This window comes from the organism of the source record quoted next, unplaced genomic scaffold (assembly GCF_019419815.1).
Source record: "Pyrus x bretschneideri cultivar Hongxiangsu unplaced genomic scaffold, Pyrus_bretschneideri_v1 Contig7, whole genome shotgun sequence".
Taxonomy (NCBI): Eukaryota; Viridiplantae; Streptophyta; class Magnoliopsida; order Rosales; family Rosaceae; genus Pyrus; species Pyrus x bretschneideri.
In genome coordinates this window covers 6,461,460-6,485,583 of record NW_025999809.1, presented here as the reverse complement: position 1 = coordinate 6,485,583, position 24,124 = coordinate 6,461,460, and the positions used below count along the sequence as shown (strand labels likewise).

Genomic DNA, 24,124 nt, shown 5'->3' with positions numbered 1-24,124 from the left:
TCTCGAGCGATGTGACAATTGATCTCAATATACTTTGTGCATTCATGAAAGACGATAGGGTTCACTACAACGTGTATGACAACTTTGTCGCAATATAGGGAAGTTGGTTAGCCTTGAGCAACCTTTGTCGCAAAATAAACAATGTCAGGTTGGGTGACTGTAAGGTATATTGGACGGCCCACCAGTCTTTTGTAGTGTGTTGGATCCTTAAGCACTTCACGATGGTGTTGATCGGACACGTTTTCGGCTTTGCTTCATTTTCTTCCCAATATGATACTTGTTTCATCTTCTTTGAGTGAAGCATATTCTGCATATTTGTAAGAGAATTGTTATTAGCATTCTAAAAAATTTATTTGGCACTTCAAACTTTCTATAATTAGAAAGATAAATACACTTATGAGGAGTGTAGAATGAAATTTTTTGGAGTGCTAATATTAATTCCCATTTGTAATTTCAATTTGTGAAATTTCTGATGTATTTATTTTTTCAAGTGCTTGAAGTAACTATTAACGAATATGCATCGAAAAGTTTGTACCTTTACACATTAGTTTTATATGAGCAATATTCTAATCTAATCTATTCTTAAATACTGAAAAAATGGCTTCATAAGTGATATTCCAATCGAATCTAATCTATACTTAGATATGCATGATAAGTGATATTCCAATCGAATCTATACTTAGATACGCATGATAAGTGCATGACATTTAATTTAAAGGAAAATTAATAAAAATGGCTTGAAAACTTTAAGTTTTAACGATAAGGACAAAATAAAAGGTAAAGTGAATAGTACCAGAATTAACACTTTTAGTGTAAAAATGTGGTTTTTCGTTAAAGTGAACAGTACCGCGGGTTTTTCGTTAAAACTCCCTTAATTTAATTGTTTTGTTACCCGTGAAGCTTATTTAGTTATTGTCAAGGTTGGTTTACTGGTTCACAATGTTAGGAAACTTATGGCACTTTGTAGTCCAATTCAACTCAGTATGCTGAGGCATTATAGCTGATTATATGTGATTATGATACTTAACTGGTAGGCTAAAAAAGTGGAATTTGGGATTTCTTTATGGACAGAATCTTAATGCCTTAGCTAGTATAAATACTAAGGTCTCTGCAAACCTAGAGATACAACAAACGTTTCCCATAAAGTGGTTGTATCCAGCTAGGTGCTTTGTAGAAGACTTTGGAGTTGCTGCAGCCTTCATCCTCTCCGCTTGGTCTCCAATGGCTATCGCTTCATGGTCAAGTAAGCCAACTCCTTCATTTGTGTTTTAATTATATAACTACATAAAGTTTACATGTGGTATCAGAACCCCTAGTTATGTATGATTAAGACCTATTAAGTTTGAAGTTTGATTATATAATATTTTCATGAACTGCTATTTTGATCTTACATGGAAATTGTGATTGCACTCGGCAACACCACCACGCCGAACCTCCATGAAAAGTGCATAACGTTTCCTGCATATAATGGCATGTACACGGAAACACCACCGTGTTGGATTAATCGGTGGAATTTGAGGATTATTAATAGGTTGTATAACCATTCTGTTTTAATCAAGAATATCTTTTAATAATCTTATGGCATGAATCTGGGGAAGCTTTATCAAGAATAGCAGCAAATCGTGGATCAATCCTATAATTATATAGGAATTTGGAGAAGGATATATATATATATATATATATATATATCTATCATATATGTGTATATCGTGCTATTGTGTAAAGGTGTTTTGCTATTATTTTCTTTGATCCTATAAATTGAACGTGTTAGTTAAATATAAAAAAATCAAAGATGGAGGCCGCGCGGTTAAGAGGTTGTTGGTGTGGCGGTACTGCCGTCTCAGTAAAGAGGCCCATATGGCTGGCTCCGCTGTGTACGTATACATAGGAAGGCACCTTCCCGAGGAGAGAATGAGATCGACTTAATGCACTTATCTTCCACACCATTTTTAATGCCACACATCTGGGTCACAAGCCCACGTTATTCTGTATATTTACCCAGTTTAATATAAACATTACGGATAAAATCGAAGACTGGGCCAATTGGTTGTTTCTGTAAAAGTATGGCTAATATATAATTATAATTTCAAGTTGTGTATATATTTACATTTGTTCTAATCTTGTATTGGAGAAAATTTTGAAATCCCTGTACATCAACAAGCTCAATGGGGAAGTTCATCGGCATATAAGATCTTGGTAATGATATTTTATTTTGGTCTTCATGTTCAATTATATACAAAAATGGTTGTGTTGGATTCAAGAACCATTGATTAATGATCTAAGCAAGCAAATTTCTTCATCATCCATGAATATTGCAACCATGGTATATGGTTGAACATATTGAAGTATAAAATTTAAATAATGGTGATGATCCAAATATGGAATAAGCCTCCAATCCCAACAGTTTCCCAAACTATACCTATTATAATTGCATATAATATGGTTTATGCATGCATTTTATTGCGTGTAATATGTTTTGGTCGAACCACCGAAGTTTGGAGGTTGCTAACATTTTGATCAAGTAAGTACATGTAATTTTCCAAAGCCAATTATGCATATAGAGCTTGTATTGCATGTGTAAATTTTATCATAACACCTGTATCCAAATTGTATGCATAAAGAAAGCATAACAAGAAGCATATATATATATATATATATATATATATATGCATATAGATTATTGTACTCGTTTGAGACTATTTTGTCAAAATAGTTTGGGTATTTTGACACTAGTGCAAGAGCGTATAAGTTGCCTATGGCTTCGCGTTTGAAAGGTGAATTAATTATGTTCAAATCCAATTACCTAATTATTACAATTAAGAGATGGGCATGAGATTTCGAATGCTGCTTGATATCTTTCTAAATGTAGGAGACGGAATTGGTTCACTTTTAGATTATATATATATATATATATGTATATCTCTCTCTCTCTCTCTCTCTCTCTCTCTCTGTATATCTCTATATATAAAGCCAAGCTTAAAGGTGAATGGTAATTCACCAAAAATAAGTGGACAAAAATGCCCCCAAAACAAAAAAGTTCAAAAGCAACCCAAAATAATACATTAAATGTGGCAGGGATATTTTTGTTATTTTAACAGTGTTTTTTAATAATTAATTTTTTTTGTCCAATTTTTTTATTTATTTATTTTTATAATTAGTACCTCACAATAGACTATCAATAATGTGGTTTAATCAGTTTTTCATTAAATATTATTTTCTCTATTTTTAAACACATTCAAAACATTTTAAAAGGTGTGTAATGCCGGTTAAAAAAAAGGTTTTTCGCATGCACATAATAATGTAATTAAATTAGTTGTCAAATGATTTTTTTTTTGACAAACGATATTATCTACACTAAGGAGAAGGGTGGGCTTAACCTTACAATGAACTAGCAATAATTGAAATCAGTTGTTTATTAAATATTATTTTCTCTATTCTTAATATAAATTCAATAGAGATCGATTTTATTATGTGGATTCAACTGCTTTAATTGATTATTCATTTACTTCAAATATTTGACTTTCCTTTTGTTAATTTACGCATATAAATACATTTAAAGCGTGTAATCGAGTGTAACACGCCGTGATTAAAAGAATGCCTTCTGCACGCGCGTGAACGCGTGCATGAAGTCTAGTATATATATAAAGCCAACAAGAGCCCTTGGATAGTGTTTTTTGGTGTCACAAGCTTCACCAAAAATAATTGGACAAAAATACCCCTCGAACCAAAAAACTTCAAAAGCAACTCAAAATAATGCATCAATGTGGCAGGGGTATTTTCATCATTTTAACAATGTTTTTTAATAATTAATTTTTTTGTACAGTTTTTTATTTATTTTATTATTTTTTAATTAGTACCTCACAATTGGCTACCAATAATGTGATTGTATCAGTTGTTCATTAAATATTATTTTCTCTATTTTTAAACACGTTTAAAACATCTTGATAGGTGTGTAATGCCGGTTTCAAAAATGTCTTTTGTACACGCATAATAATGTGATTAAATTAGTTGTCAAATGATTTTTTTTTTTTAACAAACAATATTATCTACACTAAGGGGTTTCTTCTAATAAGATCTAAGATTATTCATTTACTTCCAATATTTGACTTTCCTTTTGTCTATTGACGCATATAAATACATTTAAAACATGTAACTCGCGCGTAGCACGCTGTAATTCAAAAAATGTCTTTTGCACGCGCCTAAGCGCGTGCATGAAGGCTGGTTGGTATATAAGTTGTGCCTATATATATGATTGTGATAAAATATATTAAAATTGCATTTCAGGGTTGCATATGCAAAGTACTTTTTTTGCAGATGAACTATATACATGCGTGTCAATGAATTTTAATATAATTCATATACATGAAAGTAAGTCAATACATATTTTGGCAACATTTGTTAAGCAAATGGCGTGTATAGTGTTACTTGTATGGCTAATTTCGTTCAAGCATGTGTGAGATGACATATTTTTAATACTGTTGTGGTTTTGGACTATAGTGAATTGTAGTTTTTGGTTTCTAACAATTTTCACAAGATGTGAATGAAGTTTTATGCCATTAATAACACAAGAAATCTACATGACTAACTAATCGGGTTTGTCTACAATTTTGCTTTATTATCTCAGTAGTCATTCAATTATACTTGACTAGCTAATTATGAAGAATTGGTGCATAACTTCTTGACTGACTGAGATGACAGAAAAAGTATGCAGTGGCAAGGACAAGAGCACTATACAAATGAAGAGGTTTGCAGTAATTATGTGACAATTGTCATTTCTATTTTATCTGTTCTTATATGAGAATTATGACTGGTCATGTGATTATATATGTTTATAAAGAAGTGAGGAATATATGAAGGCATGAGGTATGTAATTCATTCAATGTATGTGACATATGAAGGCATGAGGTATGTAATTCATTCAAAGTATGTGACTTAGCAATTTTGTACTACAGAAGGAATGGTACAAAAGGAAAGGAACCTATGTGACTTAAGAAAGCATTTGAGCGATTTCACAAATTAGCTTTAAATTAAAGGAATGTATTGTTCTTTCGCATTACATAAAGTATTTTTAAGAAATTGGCTCCACAATGATAAGTCTTGACATTCTTGTGGTGGAAGTGTGATATTACGATTCTTATACAACCTGTTCTATATGTGATTAATCTCTTTCAAGTATGCTGTCAGGTTCTTGAGATTAATTGAATATTGAAGGGAGTCAAGTAGGAGATTATTAAGTTAATGCCATTTGTTGGCAAGACTCGAAGCTTGAATCAGGTTATCATAATTTTGTCACTTACAACTAATTAATCCATGTGATGTTTGTATTGTTTCAGGATGGAGTTGATCAATGTATTGTCAACTAAGCAAGCCGTAGCAGCTTAGTTGATGTTGGGACTGTGGTTTTAAGTTACTTTGATCAATGTTGCATCTTAATTAGAATAAAAGGGATAATCTTCTTGCCCGTAGGTGTCGATAGTTTCTTTTGTTTTAATTAAGATGGCACAGTATGAGTTTTATTTCACACAAGTTTGTGAAAGCTTCATCTTGCCCATAGGTGTTGAAGTTTTTTCATGAAGGTAACTTTTGTGACATATAATTCAGTACTAGAAACTAATTAATATGCTTGCCCGTAGGTGTAAATTATTAACCTAGTTTCGTGAAGTTTTATTAGGGATGAAGTTCCATGCCTCTAGTTACAAATATTTCCACTGTGAGCCCCATTATAGGTTGTGGTTTTAAGGCATGGAAATCGGTTGCATCATAATGTATTTTGTGTGTCTTCATGAGACTTGTTGATGCAAAGTATTGGACCCATGAAGGTTAATCACGGATTGCTAAGGTACGCATTGTTTTAGTATTATGCTTCTAAATCTTTTCAATTTGAACCATGGGGTCAGTTTAGAGGATGAAATTTGACCACTAGAGTTTCCTTTGGACATCGAAATTGAAATGATTGAAATTGAATTTGTTATGGATGCATAAATTCATGATAGATGCACATAATTTTTGTGGCAGATCGCTTGTCTTGATTTAAATCGGGTGAAAGACATGTCTAATAGTCACCAGATGACTTGAATTTTTTGTATGTTCAACATATATATGTCTACTATGTGTCTGCAAATTTTCATAATTTTTTGCCATGAATTTACTAGTAACTCATGCTCGTACAGACAGTTTTGCTGGCAGATTGTTTTTATCTTTTGAGACGTCACTTTAGACTATTATTTTGACCTAAAACGGCTCTATATTTTTATTTTACAAAGATTAGTACGGCTATTTTGATATGTATAATATTGGTAGCAATCAAGCTTATAAATTAATTATGATAAATTCTAAAGTAAGTGTAACTCATTCCTGAAATTCTGTTTGACAACTTTATGTTGGTTGTGATGTCTATTTTATTATGTCTAAAATATGAAGTACTTTTATTTTGGTATATCTTTGAAATAATGTACATTAAATACTAATGAGTGTTTGTCCAAGTGGGAGAATTAGTGAAGGAAAATTGGGCTTCACACTCGTTAACTTATTTGCAGTAAGTCTATAAACTCTAAAAGCTTAGTGGGAGTTGTTCTAAAGTTTATAGCATTAAGTGGACTTGCATGAATCTATTAAAGCGTTATTCTATCTTCCATGAATATGTGCTTTGGTTGATAAAATTAGAAGTACGCCATGACTCGAATGACAATAATATGTTTAAGTTGCATGAATGAGTACTTGGTGTATGTGTATATTTTTAGTTGCAATCATTTGGATGCCTTGACTGATTATTTGTTAATCCTTATAAAGAATTTTGAGGCTCATAAGGACTTAGCACAATATGGAATTATTAATACAAATAAGAAGGTTGTTGGATGCATGATTTTGTATAAACAGCGGTGAATGTCTTAATTTACCTTTCATTGAGATTATGCTATTTAATGTGTTAAGGAAAAGTTAAAAAAAATGCATTCATGGCTAAGTAAGGTGTCCAAAGCATATTCAAAAGTATGATTTGAGTATTGATTTGCAAATGAAGTGACGATGTTGCACATCAGTGAGAACTTGAGTTTCATGTTAGTAATGCCTTACATTTGCAAATGACCTATAAGGTATGTATGGTTTTTTGAATCCCTTTATTCAGTTTAATCTCCAGTTGGATTCATTAAGTCACATGTTTATGTGTTGGTCAATTATCAGATGACGATATATCTGATATCCAATTAATCAAATTGCATTTTAAATCATAACGGAAGAGTTAATCATCTTGCTCGTAGGTGTGGATTAATTCTTTTGGTTCAACTTAAAATGGCATGACATGATTTATATGGTGTATTAATTGTGAGGGTTTTTTTTTAATTTTTTTTTATTTTTTTTTTATCTTGCTCATAAGTGTTGAAAATTTTCTCACAAAAGTAACTGATATGGTATATGAATCAGTGTCAAAAACATGTTAATTCATCTTGCTCGTAGGTGTTGAATTAATTATGGTTTATGAAGTTTTGTTTGCAACTGCAGAAAAAGTTTGCATTAAGAGGACCTGAGATGATAAAAGTTGAGACACATTCCAGTAATTAAAGTTTATCTCTGTAATCATAATTTGACGGTGTTTCATGTAAATGAGGATTTTAGCATGCGTGATTATGAAGGTTCTAGGTTGCGTCAACCCTACAATCTTGTTAGTTCTATGTTAATAGACTTATTTAAGAGAAACTTGTATTAAGGATAGGATGTTATCACAACTACATGGCCATTAAAGTGACATTAATTTTCAATCTCAAGTAGTAAACTTAAATATTATATTTGTAGACCAGTAGGAGAATGTTGGATTTATTCCAATGTAAATCAACCTTAAATGATCTACAACATATAGTAGGAATGTAATATTGGAGATTAATGTAGATATTGTGATTTAATCTCCTAAAGATATCAATCTTATATTAGGTGTCTTGTAATACAAGTAAGATTGACAAAGTCCTTGATTATATGTGATTATGATACTTAACTGATAGGCTAAAAAAGTAGGATTTGGGATTTCTTTATGGACAAAATCTTAATGCCTTAGCTAGTATAAATACTAGGTCCATACAAACCCTAGAGATACAACAAATGCTTTCCATAAAGTAGTTGTATCTGGCTAGATGCTTGAAGACTTTGTTGTCGTAGCCTTCACCCTTTCTTCTTGATCTCCAATGACTATCGTTTCATGGTCAGGTAAGCCAACTCGTTCATTTGTGTTTTAATTATATAACCATATAAAGTTTACAGATCATGTTGTATCGGATTGTTCTGAAGCACTCCTATGCCTTTTACTTGTTTATTAACGTTTATCAGGCCATTATCCAATCGGGCTGGTCATAGGGCCATAGGCCAAATGATAGCTCTTTTTGACACAAAACTCATCTCCAATAGAGGTCTGGACCAAAAAACCTTGGGACCCATCGGGCCAAAATCAACCATATGGCCAGCAGGCTGGCCATCCTTAGCTTGCTAAGCTAGCCCGTTTAGTTGGGCCTAGTTGGATTTTTTTTTTTAAGACAAAATTAAAAATAAATAAAAAATAAATTCTTATAAGTGTTGGAATTTTTTTTAGATCGACAGGCCCGGGGCCCCACTCTAACGACACCAATACTTTCTCCAACTTTACCACTTACTCAATCCGTCAGGTGTGAGGTTTTACCATAAAAGGCCTCAGTATTACTTAGAGTGGGGTAATCATATTTAAACCCATTGTTTTCTTTGCACCCACCGATGTGGAATTCTAACACTCCCCCTCACGTGTAACCCCATTTAGTGGTTCACACGTGGAGATCCACACATTGGCGATTGAAACTCAAAGATCAGCTCTATGTTAAGAATCCAAACTTGTTTTCAATGAAACTCAGAGGCCGGCTCTCTATTAAGAGTCTTGACTTGTTTCCTTCTTGGTGACAAGCTCGTTGGCTTGCATAGGCCTGAACCTTGGCTCTGATACCATGTTAGAATTTTTTTTTAGATCGACGAGCCTGGGGGGCCCACTCTAACAACACCAATACTGTCCTCAACTTTCCCACCTGCCCAATCCGTCAGGTGTGGGGTTTTACCACAAAAGGCTTCGGTATTAGTTAGAGTGGAGTAATCATATTTAAACCCATTGTTTTCTTTTGCACCCACCGATGTGGGATTCCAAAAATAAATACCTAAGACATTTCTACACCATTTCTTACATCCTTTTCACCCTTGCATACCATCTTACCTATTTCATTTCAATTCTTGACATTATATTCACTTCAAACACTCTTTTCATACACACCCCTCTCTTACCTCCTTCAATAATTTTTCCTTTAATTTTTTCAATAATTTTCAAATGGCCATATTTTCAAGTGGCACTTAAAATATGTCCAGAAATCTTATTTTAATGTGGTAGTTTAATTCAATTAACCAATAAAATTAAAAAACAAACTTAAAGTAATAAATTATTGAGGGGGCTAAAAAATACTCCTCTTTAGTTGGATCTATATATAAATATAGCATGACACTGTTCATTAAAAAAATAATTTCTTACAAGACTATAATCTTAACGGCAGCTAAACATAACCGCTTCGATTGGAGATGGCCTCACTCTTCAGCCATCCATCTTCCATGCATTGTGATACGTACTGCTTTATAGGTACAGTGAATATGACTTGGATGGGGGACCAGCAGCAAAGGCTCTCGGACCAAAATCTGATGTCTTTACAAACTGTGTCCACGCTCGCTTTGGCATAGAATTGCCAGAAATCGAAGTGAGGATCTCTCTCTCTAACACACACCACACACACACTCTCACTCTAAGACATAACACAATTCTTTGTTGGCAGATTAAACATGTGAAGAAGAAAATGATGTCTTGAAACGGGCTGGTTAGTTAGATGTATTGCAGAAAGGCCTCCAAAGGTTTCCTTTTATTATTAAAATAAAGGAACCATGCCCAGTGCTGGAATAGTGACATTTTGGGCTTAACTTGCGTTTTTGGAGCCCAAGATGACCTCGGATGGGTTCGTGACCTTCTGGACATATGTTCAGAATGTTCTTATCTTTAAAACAAGCTATCTTGGGCTAGATTTGGAGGAGATTTAAGGCTAAAACATGGCTGAACAGTTTCTGTGCAGTTTTTCCTAGTTTATTTAGGAATTTATTTTCTAGTTTATTTCATTATTATTTAGTTTCTTAGTGGGAATAAAATACTTGAGGGTTAAGGTTTGTGTGAGCTTTAGGGAGATATTAAAAGGCTTGGCCGTTCCGAGGGGAGGGGGCTTTCTTTTATGCAATTTTGGGGAGACAGAGAACTTGGCTAGGGTTCTTGGAGATTTTCGACTTTAAGGTGTTTTCATTCCGTTTATTCTTAATAATATTTTCTATGATTTCAATTATGAATATGCGTAACTAATTCCTTTTGCTAGGGTGAAGCCCTAAGCCTTAGCATAAATATGTGATTTTTATTTAATTGCTTATGATTGATTGCATGCATACTTTGAATTATTGATCACCGTGATTAAAACTATCTAATTGTCTTAATGCCTGATCACCACTAGGATCTTTAGACAATTAGATAGTTTTAATCACGGTGATCAATAATTCAAAGTATGCATGCAATCAATCATAAGCAATTAAATAAAAATCACATATTCATGCTAAGGCTTAGGGCTTCACCCTAGCAAAAGGAATTAGTTACGCATATTCATAATTGAAATCATAGAAAATATTATTAAGAATAAACAGAATGAAAACACCTTAAAGTCGAAAATCTCCAAGAACCCTAGCCAAGTTCTCTGTCTCCCCAAAATTGCATAAAAGAAAGCCCCCTCCCCTCGGAACGGCCAAGCCTTTTAATATCTCCCTAAAGCTCACACAAACCCTAACCCTCAAGTATTTTATTCCCACTAAGAAACTAAATAATAATAAAATAAAATAGAAAATAAATTCCTAAATAAACTAGGAAAAACTGCACAGAAACTGTTCAGCCACGTTTTAGCCTCAAATCTTCTCCAAATCCGGCCCAAGATAGCTTGTTTTAAAGATAAGAACATTCTGAACATATCTCCAGAAGATCACGAACCCATCCGAGGTCATCTTGGGCTCCAAAAACGCAAGTTAAGCCCAAAACGTCACTATTCCAGCACTGATCATGGTTCCTTTATTTTATTGCCAGAAAATCATCGCTTAGTAGAAAAAAACTGATATTTTGACACGATCAAGCTAAGTGACTCACGAACGTCCTCCAATTGGAATTACTCCAAAATTCATCCATTTGACCATGTTTTGCTCCAGAGGAAGTCGAAAATCCTATATTGGAAATATAATTCAAAGTATCAAAATTCTTCCAAATTATTAACCAAAATATACTAAGAATAGGGTTAAATATATAATATAAAATATACTTATCAGTAGGCAAACGGAATCTTGCACATAAAATGTTTGAAGAAAAAGTATTAGTATCAAACTTCATATCTGGTATATTGTTAGTTGGATTCTGATTTTTTTTTCGTGCACAGATTGTGCACTTAGTTGTGGCTACCATAGCACTCAAGGGCAACGGGGGCACCCTCTTTATTTTTGGAAGTTCTCTCCGTGCCTATCTCTTGGTTTTTTTTGTTTTCTTGTTTGTTGCTCTACATAGTCTAGTTCAGAACTTTTGCAGTTTGCTATGTGCTCGGTTTTGTTATTTCATATATTATCTTTTTTCGGTGCAGCTTCTGCATCAGATGATTGTCACTCCTGTTTATATGACTTCTACAACTATGATAACAAGGATAAAGAATTTAAACAGCTCTTCATCAAATTCACACATGCTTTAGTCTTCCAAATACTAACATTAAATTATCACCAATCGCATTGTAAATGGTGTTCATCAGTATTTACCGACATACATGTTCATAAATCTTTTTCCCCTCTGCAGAATTGGCTCTTTTCGGAGCATTGCTGTTTTTTTGTTGGGGTGAAGAACTCGATTCCTCGAAGACAAACCAAGAAGGTTCAGAAAACGAAAACTGTTTTGGCTCAGCAATTGGGTTCAAATTTTGTGGTTTATGTAAACTTGTACCTTAAACTGATGGGCCACATTTTATTTTGAGCGCTGTCGTATGCACTTTCACCCCAGTGACTGGTTTTAATTTATTTTCTTTCTGCCAATACGATTTTCTCAACTAACCTAAATCAAGTCTGCAGTTGATTTTATTGATGAACAGTTTTGGTTTTTCAATGGATAACGCAGCCGCTCAGAAGATATTGCATGCTCTCAACAGTCCTGTTTAGACTGGAATCTCACCCTTATATGTGTCACAAAATCCTTCCAAATTAATCAAAAAATAATTTTCATGGATCAGTTAATATCACCCGCCTCTCGCTCTTGCTAGCATTTCTTGACGTCTATTGGAACACAAGAGATAGAGAGAGGGGGTGATATACACCAGTGACATGTAAATGTGTCTCATATTTTCAAGGCAAAAGCAATAGACAGTAACAGCTGTGCACTTGCATATGCTCTCACACTTTCGACAATCGGATTAAGTGCTCTTACACTTCGTTAGGAACGTCGTTGACACCATTACTGACTTTGCCGTCGGCTCATCCTTCAATTACCTTGGTTAGAATCCACCAAGTTAAAATATTCACACACAGCAAGAAAAAAGAATTGGAATCAAATTTGCATTTGAGTCCAAGTTAAAAAACGAAAGAAACTTTGCGTAAGGAATCAAATTTGCATTTCGACTTTTCACGTGGAATACATGCCACCTCATCTGATCTGAAACCCACTCCACTGAATAAATTGCTTTTTTTTTTCTTTTTTTTTTTTTTTTTTTAAGTGCTGTTCCAGAAAAAGCCAAACGTCTGATGCCAAAACTTTCCTTTTCTGTGATACGGTCATGTATAAGACCAAAAACAACCAAGGAAAAAGACATTTTTCTCTTACTGAATTGGTAACGTCTCAAGATTGTGATATCACAAAACAACAAAGGCTCAGTATCTCACTTTCTTGGAGTTATTCTCTTTAGCAATCAAGATATATTCTGGTAGCATCATTTTTTTTATAAATATTTGTCATATATTTAAAATGTGTACCTGTTTAATAGATATTTACAATTTAGAAAATTAGTGACGCTATCTGCCTATAAAAGCCTACCATGCATTGAAAAAGTGCATCCGTTCACTAGACACCAACCACTTAGTGAAATTGGTGACGAGAATATCTCTCATTTTCTTTGGCTTTTTCTTAAACCCAAAAACGATTTTAAAATTGGTAGGCATCTCTCTGCTTCTTCTTTTTTCTTTCAAATGGCCTCCTCATACATCTACTTTTAGATACATCTTGCAGAGTCAGGAATACTTCAGTGACATCATTCCCTTCGCAGCGAAGATGGAAGACGAGTCCTCGTATTACGACAGAACCAAGGAAGTGAAGGAGTTCGATGAAACGAAAGCCGGAGTTAAAGGCCTTGTGGACTCAGGGATCACAAAAGTCCCCAAGTTCCTCATTCATCCACCACAAAGCCTTTCAAATTCAGAAACAACAAATGTAAACTTTAAGGTTCCTGTCATAGACTTTGACGGCTTTGATCAAGATTTCCAGCGAGCACAGATTGTGAAGGAGATTTGTGAAGCATCCGAAACGTGGGGGTTCTTTCAAATGGTTAATCATGGAGTTCCAGAGAGAGTGATTGAGAATATGTTGGAAGGGATTCGAGGGTTTCATGAGCAGCCGAAGGAGGTGAAGATGGAGTGGTATTCTCGTGACTCGAAACATAGAGTGAGATACTACTGCAATGGAGATCTGTTGGTGTCGAAAACAGCGAATTGGAGAGACACGATAGGGTTTGATTTCCAGGACGGTCCATTGGACCCCGAGACATTTCCCTTCGTTTGCAGGTCCTTCTCTATACAAACTGTTCAAAGTACTAATACATTAACATGTCTAACAACATAACATACCGGATAATCTAACGAGAGACTGGTTTGATTCGCAGAGAGGCAGTGCAGGAGTACATTGAACACTTAAAGAACTTGAGGGAGATGCTATCAGGTTTGTTGTCCGAGGCCTTGGGGCTCAGCACTGACTACCTGGAAAACATAGAGTGCATGAAGACTGAAAATCTGGTGTGCCATTATTACCCGAGCTGTCCAGAACCGGAGCTGACCCTTGGCACAACCAAGCATTCGGATCCTTCCTCTTTAACTGTACTCTTGCAGGATGATCTCGGCGGCCTGCAAGTCCTCCATCAAGGTCACTGGGTTGATGTTCCTCCTACTCCTGGAGCTCTTGTGGCGAATGTCGGTGATCTTATGCAAGTAAGCTTTTCATCCTACTTCCTCTAAAATAACACTATTGCTGTCACACACATCCTATGTCCGTCAAAGTAAGTCAAAATCATGTGACGAGAAAGACAGAAACACATGTTCTTGTTCATAATCCGAATTCCTCAAGAAAAAAACTTGTGTCACGATCTCATACACCTCCTATATATCTCCGTCTTTCTTGTGATCTTATCATCATTATGAACTTGCATGAGAACTCAGTTATCTTCATTCAAATTATGTGCAGCTTATCACCAATGACAAGTTCAGAAGCGTAGAGCATAGAGTACTGGCTAGAAGAGTGGGGCCCAGGATATCAGCTGCATGTTTTTTCTATCCAAGTGCTACGCAAAGATTCAAACCCTATGGCCCCATCAAGGAGTTTCTCTCGGACAACCTACCGATATACAGGGAAACACACTTTGGGGAGTATCTTGCTTATTACAGATCAAAGGGGTTAGATGGTAACTCTGCCCTTTCTCATTTTAAATTAGCTTAATTCAGATAGGGAACTGTTATTAGCATTCTAAAAATACACTCTATATATATTTTTTTAATCATAAATAGTTTGGAGTGCAAATTGAGATTTTTATTCACTTTAGTCCCAATGATTACAGTTTTAAGGAGTTTATCTTTATGGGTTTTAGCATTTTTAGTGTGGTTGGTATTCCTCTTCACTTGTAAGTGAGAGATTTTAGATTCGATTTTCGTCAAGCTCACACCCCCCCCCAACCCCAATCCACCCCCGCGGCGCTCTCTCCTTAATGTAGATAATATCGTATGTTAAAAAAAAAAAAATCTATAATTTTCATTACGTTGATTGACAGAAGAGTGAATCTTTAGTCAACCCCAATCTTAATATCTCTTTTTATCAAATCAAATCCAAAATGACTCCCAATATAAGGAGAGATTGTTAGGCAGGGGCTTTCGTGTCACGTTATTTCTCCACCCAAAAAATGCGCAAAAGGAACTCCCGGCGTTCAGGACTTACACGAACCATTTTTATGCATCTTGGAAAGACGTGGCACGAAAGCACGAAAATATTATATCTTTGAACTTTGTTTCATGATAATGTAGAGGCTTAAAGGTGTTGAAGTTCTCTATTCCTTAATTAAAAAGAAAAACTGGACATGGAAATATACATTTTATATATACACACACACACACACATAGGTCCCTTGATCTTTTTCAATTCATCTGATCCTACGTCCGAAAATAAAAAAGGTGTGTGAAAAGTAAAAAATGGTGTGTAGATATCACACCTCAACAGAAGAGAGGTAAAATAACAAATGGCACCTTCACTTCACACACTACAAAGAGAGAGAGAGAGAGAGAGAGAGAGAGAGAGAGAGGGGGGGGGGGTGTCCGGAATTGCTCCATGGCCTTGTCTATCTTATTCTTTACAATTAAAGGGGGTGTTCAAACCAAAAGGAAAGTAAATGAACACCGTAAATTCCAATCGAAAGTTACCGACGACTCAATAATTTACCAATAACCTACAGAAGCATTCCGAGAGCGCGACAAGGCTATAGCTGTTGCGTAAGATTCTTGAGCTCCAATATCTGAATAAGGGACCACAAAATATTCATTCTGTGTATGCTTCTGTTGTTTTGCCCCTGCGGTAATTCGAAATTATTTAGTTCATGACAGTAAACACCAGACACTGGCTAGCATACTTGCTTGTTTTTATAGATAAATCGAAAAGCCAGTCCATTTCATATATGTGTCAAGTGTCGTTTCGAATGGATCTTACCTCAAACCACAAAACATATCCATGTCTTTATTCCTACTTGAAATCTGAAAAGCTTTACCATGGTAGAGGTGCACGAAAGAGTAAGTGTTCATTGATACTACGTAAATTTCTTTGGGCTGATTGAATTGGATATTGAATGCCTTTTGGCCAAAAGTTGATGAAAATTCTGAATCATTGAAATGACATTGTGCCACGATACTAGACTACATTCAAATGAACAGAGAAAAACACAATGGTATGTAATCATCCACGCAAGCAAAGTCATAAAAGAGACACAATCAAAACCGCAACAATACTGGCTTTTTCGCTAAAAAATCAAAATTTTATAATTTCAGACATAAAATCTCTTGTTTGGCAATCAAACCAAGAGCTTAGGAAATCCTACGAGAACAAAAAAATTGTGAACATTTAACGAGCAAAATCTCAATCCCGAGTGCCAACTAAAACAGGTGGCATTTGCGGAAATTCCCACATATATGTCAATTATAATAACCCTAGGCACAAAGTAGAAGATCAATAAAGCAGAATAGCGAGCGAAATATACAAGAGAGATGACAACGATTTCGAGCATAAAACAACATTTGATGACTAGGTGTGAGCAACAACCATAAAAGACATACACACACAGACGTTTATTCTTGAATCTTGAGTTATCACGTGATCCAACTTCCAACTATCCAATGGACAGAGCCCCTACAAGACTCCCTACCAGAACACAACTTACAACTTACCAGGGGTATTGCATGCTGTAATAGTTTTAATCCATATCACAGCACTGCCGCGGGTAGATTTCTAGCAGTTCATCAGGACATGCGGACCAATCTCTCTAGCATGCACTATAGATGGTTGAATCATTGAAGTACATTACGAAGTAAACTCTACAAAACGTGTGTAAAAATGTATGTCAAAAAATGTGTGCCCCAATTAAGTTAGGAGATAGCTCATATTGATTTGCAGCGCAAAATGCTTGAGCATAACTATGGGCATATTGGTCACGTGAAAATCATGTGGATGTGAGAGCTTTGTCATTGTAACCGCAAAATGAAGATTTTGGAAAGGATGAGTGAATAGCTAGGGTTTGGTGGAGCACTATATAAGGAAAAGCATTGGCAAAGGATAAGGCTCCAATAACTTCAATCAAATATTAAAGATTCTTCGTCTCTTCCATGATGAAGAGTTATCTGTTACGTTTACGCAAGTTCTTGGGTGATAAAACAAAAATGAATGTTTGCAGGATCGTCTCATTTTTATACGTCTACACAAGTTCATGGGTGACGAAACAAAAATGAATGCTTACAGCATCGTCTGATTTTTTTGAACTTTGAAGAGGTTCTATGAGTTGTATGAGGAGTATCCTCTTTATCACCACCATCCTGCAAACATTCATCAAACTTAACACAGTTGCTCCGTGCTTGCCAACCATATAGCCGTTCCGTATGTGCATGCCAACCGTACAGCGGCCATAGGTACTCCTGAAAACCCAATGTACTGCCCCAAAAACCATTTCCTGCCACCCAAGGTCACCAGTAGCTTATAAGGACGCCTATGGGGGTTGGACCGGGTTGTTTAGGGCTCATTTCATGTGGAAGGGAGCTAGTAGTAGTGAACGAAATCTATAATCTGGGCTTGCAAGTTTAGATCATTTTATATTAACTCGGTTAATCTACTCTATTAGATTGGAAGTCGCTATTGACGGTCCAAAAAAAAAATATTTTACAAAATTCCTGACTTTTTGGAGTTGTAATAACAATTGCCAAAAATCGAATCCAAAAGTAGAAATGAATATTTTCATCTTTACATTCAAAGTGGTACAGGTGACACAGCAGTTGCAACAGAAGAGAGGGAACATAATAAATGGCACCTTCACACGCTACAAAGTAAAGGAGGGAAATTGCTCCCAGGGCTATTCACTCTTGTTCTTTTCAATTAAAAGGTGTGTTCAAACAAAATGAAGAAAAGAAAACCGTAAATTCCAATCGGAAATCACAAATAACTCACAATAATTTACAAAATAACCTACAGAGACACTCCACGAGCGAGACAAGGTTATAGCTGTTGTGTAGGATTCTTGGGCTGTAATATCTGAACAAGAGACCATAAGATATCCATTCTGTGTATGCTTCTGTTGTTTTGCCCCTGGAGTAATTTGGAATTCAAAATTAGGTCACTGAGTCTCCTGACAAAAAACACCAGACGCAAGCAGACTAGCTCTTATATTCTACGCTCAACATGCAGGTCCCACAGGGATGGATACTAGCAAGTATAGCAAATGCTTGTTTTATAGATAAGTCAAAAAGGAAATCCATTTTAGAAATGTCAAACATTTTAAGCGTTATTCCATACGGATCTTACCTCAACCACAAAACATATCCATGTCTTGTCACCACGGGCTTCCGTCACACCTTTTAAGATTGTCAGACCCGAGCACCTGATAGCCTCAGCTATCTCTAGAAAATGACTGCATTCTTCACACATCAGCTGCATGGGGAAGAATTCTTTTAGTACTGAGAATTCGGTAAAGACAAACAAAATCATATCGGAAAATGATACAAATCAATAAGCTTCATCATCAGACTGAACTAGACACGATCAAGCACATCTCCGGAGTTCATGTATAATAAGGACAGAAACACTCGCTAAGAAGTATTTATACCTCTACAACCATCTGTCCATTCTTGTTGAGATTCTCCACTATTATTGAACAAACTTTCAGATTGCCACCCACCTCCACTGCCCAGCTTGATCCACGTTCATAATTGGAGGATCCTAGCATGCTTGCTTCCTTCGGACACAACTGTGAATTAAGCATTATGATTAAGTAGATAATAAACTATCTCAATAAACATTATATATTCTTGGTGATGCTTGGTAAACTAAAAATGAAGGTTGAAATTTGACAAATAATCCCAGGCCATAATATACTTACAACCAAAACATTTACCTTTGCATCAGCACATTTATTTAGTTTGTCAGCATGCTTAGTGACGCTTTGTAGAAAGAGCATGTGCTTGATTGTGCGCTCCAGCAGTGAATCAATACTGCACTGTACAGTTAACATGAAACTTTTAGCACATATAGAATGAATAACAAACTTCTTTTACAAGGCCCAAAACTAGAAAACAGTTTGGAAAGCCACCTTTGCTCCAGTAGGTATTAGCTCCCGCAGTTCCTTAATACGATCTTGGATCAATTGCCGGTCCCTTGGCCTAGGTCTAGAACTTTCACCAGGTCTTGCCCTCTTCTTGCTATTTTTGGACAGTCCAGAAGACCTCTCCGGCTGCTCACTACAAGCACTAGGACAAGGTGATGAAAACCATTTTGGAGATATCACCCCGCAAATCCCTGATGAGCTCAAGCATTGCTGCATGTCCTCTCCAGTAAGAGAAGGCTGATCAATAGAAAAATTTTCAGAATCAATTGTATGGGTAATACGGCCAGAAGGCTCTGGATATTTTTCAGTTGTCAAAAGGGACTGCATTGATTTACAGAATGATTTTTCATTTTTAACAAGACTGCCACTTTGGCAAACATTAGCCACTACCTGCTTCAAGAAGATGCTCTTGACAAGAATCGGATGTCAACTGGCTAGTGTTCATCCCCTCAGGGATCTCAGGAGTAATTCTATCTCCATTCTTCCCCGCTACCCAATCAAAATAGTTACCCTGATTCAGAAAAGCTGGTCCAAGTGCTTCATGCAGCTCACAGCCAGCAGGGAAGGCCATTGATGCACTAGATGTGTCCATGTGACCTGATTCAGTTTGAAACTCCAGGTTTTCCAGGCCCTTCTGAAACTTAACAACTGAGGGTTCACTTACATGCAACACCTCATTCTGGTGAAGATCTACCCTGTCCGCATTAATCCTTTCATGTGCAGTAGAGTCGAGAAATGTTGTAGGTAAGTCTGCAAAATCACATAAATTTACAATGTCTTTAACAGGATCATGTGATAATGGATGGGCATAGATCATTGAGGCCATTCCAGTATCTTTGCAGCCACTACTCTCCCCTTTACACTTCCTGCTATCAAGTAATTCTACACCTACTAGTTTGCGATGCTCCATACTGAGAGCGCTTGATTTTGACTGAGGCAGTTTGCCAATCTCAACACATCTGAAGTTGGATGACTCAAGTCCTCCATGCTTATTAGCCAGTTCAACTTCCTCTTTCAGACAATTTTCGGTCAGTGAAGAAATGTAAGAACTATCATTATCTTTCCCAAGATGTGGGAAAATGGACGACCAAATATCGGAGCTTTCTCTGTTTGTGGCTGTATCTAAATTATTTACACAATCAGGAAGAACCCCTGAAGCCAAACGTTCCAGAGATATATTTGTCTGAGGCAAAAAAGAAAAACAAGAATAGCCAGGTGTCAGTGACCTTATCTATCTGTTTCACAAGAAAATTAAAAAATAAAGTGCTTCACTTATATACACATATAAACCACAGGAAGCCACATGCGCACAGAGAGAGAGAGAGAGAGAGAGAGAGAGAGAGTTACCGAGCATACTGAACTGTTTATGCTATATTGCTTTGGATTAGGGATATGGTCTATTGGGAAATCTTGAAGAGTCTTAAAAGCATCTGTGATTTGAGATATCAGCTTCACATTTTCAGCTACCTGCACCTCTCAAACAAAGGTAAGGGAAAATGAGTATACATTTGAAGTATATATAACTTGAAAGCATAAATCCCGTATTTGTATAGTCACCACAGAATTAAATAACAGAGTTGCATGGACTAGAATCGTAACATCTTCATAGCTATAACACTCAACAGAATCAAGAAATAAGCACATGCTATCCCGTGGACTAGAACGGTTAAGTTATTCACCAAAATTAAAGAACTTACTTTATTCAAAGAACCAAGCTGTATAACTCCATGCGGAACAACAGCCACAACAACAATGGTCTACAGGAAATTGTAAATAGTTTAAATTAGCATGACATCCAAAATATCTTAGAAATCATAATCATATTAAAGTATAATATAAATAAGAGAAAAAAAACTTGTTAGTGAGAGTGAGAGTGTCAAAAACCCAAACAAACTTGCATTCATATCTAACCAGCCATCAGCTTACCGGTCCTGTACAGTTATGGAAATTTAAATTCCATTTCTTACCTAACCCAAAAAAAAAAAAAAAAAAAAAAAAAAAAAAAAAAAATCCTTTGCTTGAGGACTAGCAAAAAGTAAGTTTGGGGATATTTGATGTGCGCAAAATGTACTACTTATGAATATTATCATTTTGGTCAATGGACGGAGAAAAATGTTTCTATGAGAGTAAACAGATACCTATGTCAAACTAATAAGCAAATAACACATATTGCAGGCAATGACATAATTTCCACATTTTCTCTTATTATGAATAGGCCCTGAAGAAATAACATTAATTAACAAGTGTAGTATCTCATCAGTTATCACAACTTCAAACAAAATCAAACAGAGAGATGAGAGAGAGACGGACAGAGAACGGCATACCCTTATGCCAGCTGAAAATTGACTTTGCCACCCATCACAGTACTGAAAACACCCAAAACATAAAATTGATAACAATAAATGGCTGCAACGATGAATCGATAACACCTTTCAAAGTAAAACTATGCTAATCAGTACTATTACCTGCAAAGTATTAAACCATTTACCTGCAATGGTGAACAGTTATTCTTAACAAGATCATCAGCATAAATCCATTGATGCTCGCCAGTAACCGCCACCTGTCCAACAATCCTGAAGGTAAAGAATAAAGGAAAGAATTAATGCAAACTAAAAAGTTTTTATTCTTTTCCTTTTGTTTTTTCCATGCTCCCAGGCTATCAGCTACCATAATTAGATAGATGTTAACAGGAAAGACAAAAGGTGAGACTAAATAAGTTTTACAAAAATACTGGCAACAGTTATTGAATTTACAGTTCTTCAACCAAAACTCTGAGAATAAGCATTACGATAACTAGAAAGTGACAAGAGTAATTACCCTTCCCCCAGATTATATACGTGGCACGACATTTTTGCCACAGCTAGCCCGAGGGGATCGTGTGAATAATGGCTATCATGCAATTTATCCAGAGTCTTACTGAAGCACCTAATCTCGGAAGAATCATGTTGCTCACAGTTGTCAAAGTAAGCATCCTCACAAGTCAGCACCCTGCATAATGCAGCACACCCCATGTCAAAATATTACGAGGGATGCACAACTGCGTGTATAATTCATTAAAAGGGAATTTTTCTCAGTACCCACAATTCTAATTCGATTATTACATGCCGAAATCAATAGCGAGATTCGTACTCTTTTATACTGAAGACCAGATATGAGAGAAAAGAATGACTTGGGTACTACTTCTCCTCCAACATTACTTTCTTTCACTACTATTTTTTGTTTTCGCCTTTCGGGTTGAGATAAATTCACTTACTCTCTCAACCAAAAAGAACAGAGGCAAAAGGGGTTTAATTCAAGAACCATATAACACATACTAACACACACAAACAATTACAAGTGAAATAAAAGTACATCAGTAACAGGAAAACAAGTACAAAAACTCACATTCGAGCTCGGTGCTTGAGTTTCCAGGAAACGGCGTAGTTCCACTCCGTATTGAAGCAGAGGCTTCTCAGAATATTGTGCAAGTCAGTCCCCATCTCCTCCCCCAAAGCTTTATTTTTGTTTTCCTAATCACCCTCTAAACAACAAACACCCAAACAAACAAATCCCCAACCCAAAATTTCAATTGTGGCGCCTAACTTGGTGCTCTAACTTCCCCTATACGACCCTCTACCCGCCTGCTTCCTCCGTAAGCCCGCTCGCCGCTTTAACGGAGGTCCTACCGCCGCTAACAGCAACCGATCCGGTCCCATCCCCCTAACTCTTTAACCGTAACCTCCGCGCTCCGCGGCCAATACACCACGCTTTCCTCAATTCCCCTCACAGACTCGCAATCTCAAACCCTATAACTACATAGTCAGAGGTATCGTTGCAGTCTCTGCAATCAGCCATGAACTTGTACGGAAACATCGAAAGTGCTACAAAATAAAATCGAACAAAAAAAATTAGAGAAATTGAAAACTTCCCCCGCAGCTTCCTGACGAAACTTTAACTCGAAACGCGATCGATTTGAACCCTAGCGTATATCCGACGACATGGATCTCTCACAGCAACAACAAAAAAGGTGCGAAATTTTGAAAATTTAATTTCTGGGAATTGTTCGGATTTCTTCGCACAGAAAGTTTCAGATGAAGATCTGAGAGTTCAGCAGCAGCTCGCTGAAAGAGAGAGAGAGAGAGAGAGAGAGAGAGAGATAGGAGTAGCTCCGAAAGCAGGAAGCTTTAGCTGCGAAATGTATCAAGTGTAGCAAATTTCAAAGCTTTGAGCTGAATTGGCAGCCATTTTTAACGACAATGCAGCTTTTTCGCTTTTTCTAGAGTGAAAAAGTAGAGAGAGAGAGAGAGAGAGAGAGAGAGAGGCTTCAATGGCTTTCTTTTCTTTCAGAGAGACAATGAGAAAAGAAGGCACTTTTGGTGCGAATTGCGACTTGTTTAATATAAGGTGTATACCTTCGCACGCTGTTCATTTTAGCTTTTCTTCCCTAAACGTGCACCGTCGTTTCTATATAGTGCGCCGGCTTATCTACAGCACGCATCCCTGGGTGCTCACTGACCGGTCGCCACTAAAAACCCTTTCGTGTTCCTACTCTGCGCATCCTGCGCACTTTAGCACGTACCACGTTTGCGTTTTGAGAGTGAAAAGATGGGAAATGTTAAGGAAAAATAGTGGCTCAAGGCCTAGGAGGGAGAGAAGAGTGCTGAGGAATTGGGGAGTTTATTTATATATATTGAGATCAAATTAAATCTTCAAATTTGGTGGCTATGAGTACACTTTCTAGGTAGTGTCCTTTGATGGCAAACAACATGATGTCCATGTGAGGAAATTGATCCTTATCTTGCCCTCAATTATCAAGGGTACAATCCCCACCTCTTTCCCAAACCAAACAACAAAATCCAATGCACTTATCCCTCTCTCCCTACTCATTTTTCACAATGATTTTATTGCCCCAAAGTTGGGACATATTACACCGCCCTCATTTTCCAATGTTC

General features: G+C 36.2%; 2 protein-coding genes and 1 pseudogene across 2 annotated transcripts; 2 read left to right on the top strand and 1 right to left on the bottom strand.

The window, feature by feature from the left end:
* Positions 1-8,185: 8,185 nt before the first annotated feature.
* Positions 8,186-12,252, top strand: LOC125472557 (annotated as a pseudogene).
* An 886-nt stretch (positions 12,253-13,138) lies between these two features.
* LOC103958906 (1-aminocyclopropane-1-carboxylate oxidase homolog 1-like) lies at positions 13,139-14,872 on the top strand. The gene is made up of 4 exons (XM_048574133.1): positions 13,139-13,237; positions 13,313-13,863; positions 13,962-14,283; positions 14,537-14,872. Exons 2-4 carry the CDS (start codon positions 13,355-13,357, stop codon positions 14,786-14,788), a joined length of 1,083 nt encoding a protein of 360 aa, XP_048430090.1. The 5' UTR covers positions 13,139-13,237; positions 13,313-13,354; the 3' UTR covers positions 14,789-14,872.
* Positions 14,873-17,802: 2,930 nt separating this feature from the next.
* Positions 17,803-23,520, bottom strand: LOC103958903 (transcription factor bHLH155). The gene is given in 12 exon segments (XM_009371224.3): positions 17,803-18,178; positions 18,395-18,520; positions 18,696-18,836; positions 18,984-19,085; positions 19,179-19,583; positions 19,585-20,376; positions 20,541-20,660; positions 20,891-20,950; positions 21,518-21,559; positions 21,682-21,766; positions 22,011-22,181; positions 22,578-23,520. Coding segments are annotated over 12 exon segments (2,229 nt in total). The 5' UTR covers positions 22,673-23,520; the 3' UTR covers positions 17,803-18,088.
* Positions 23,521-24,124: the final 604 nt, after the last annotated feature.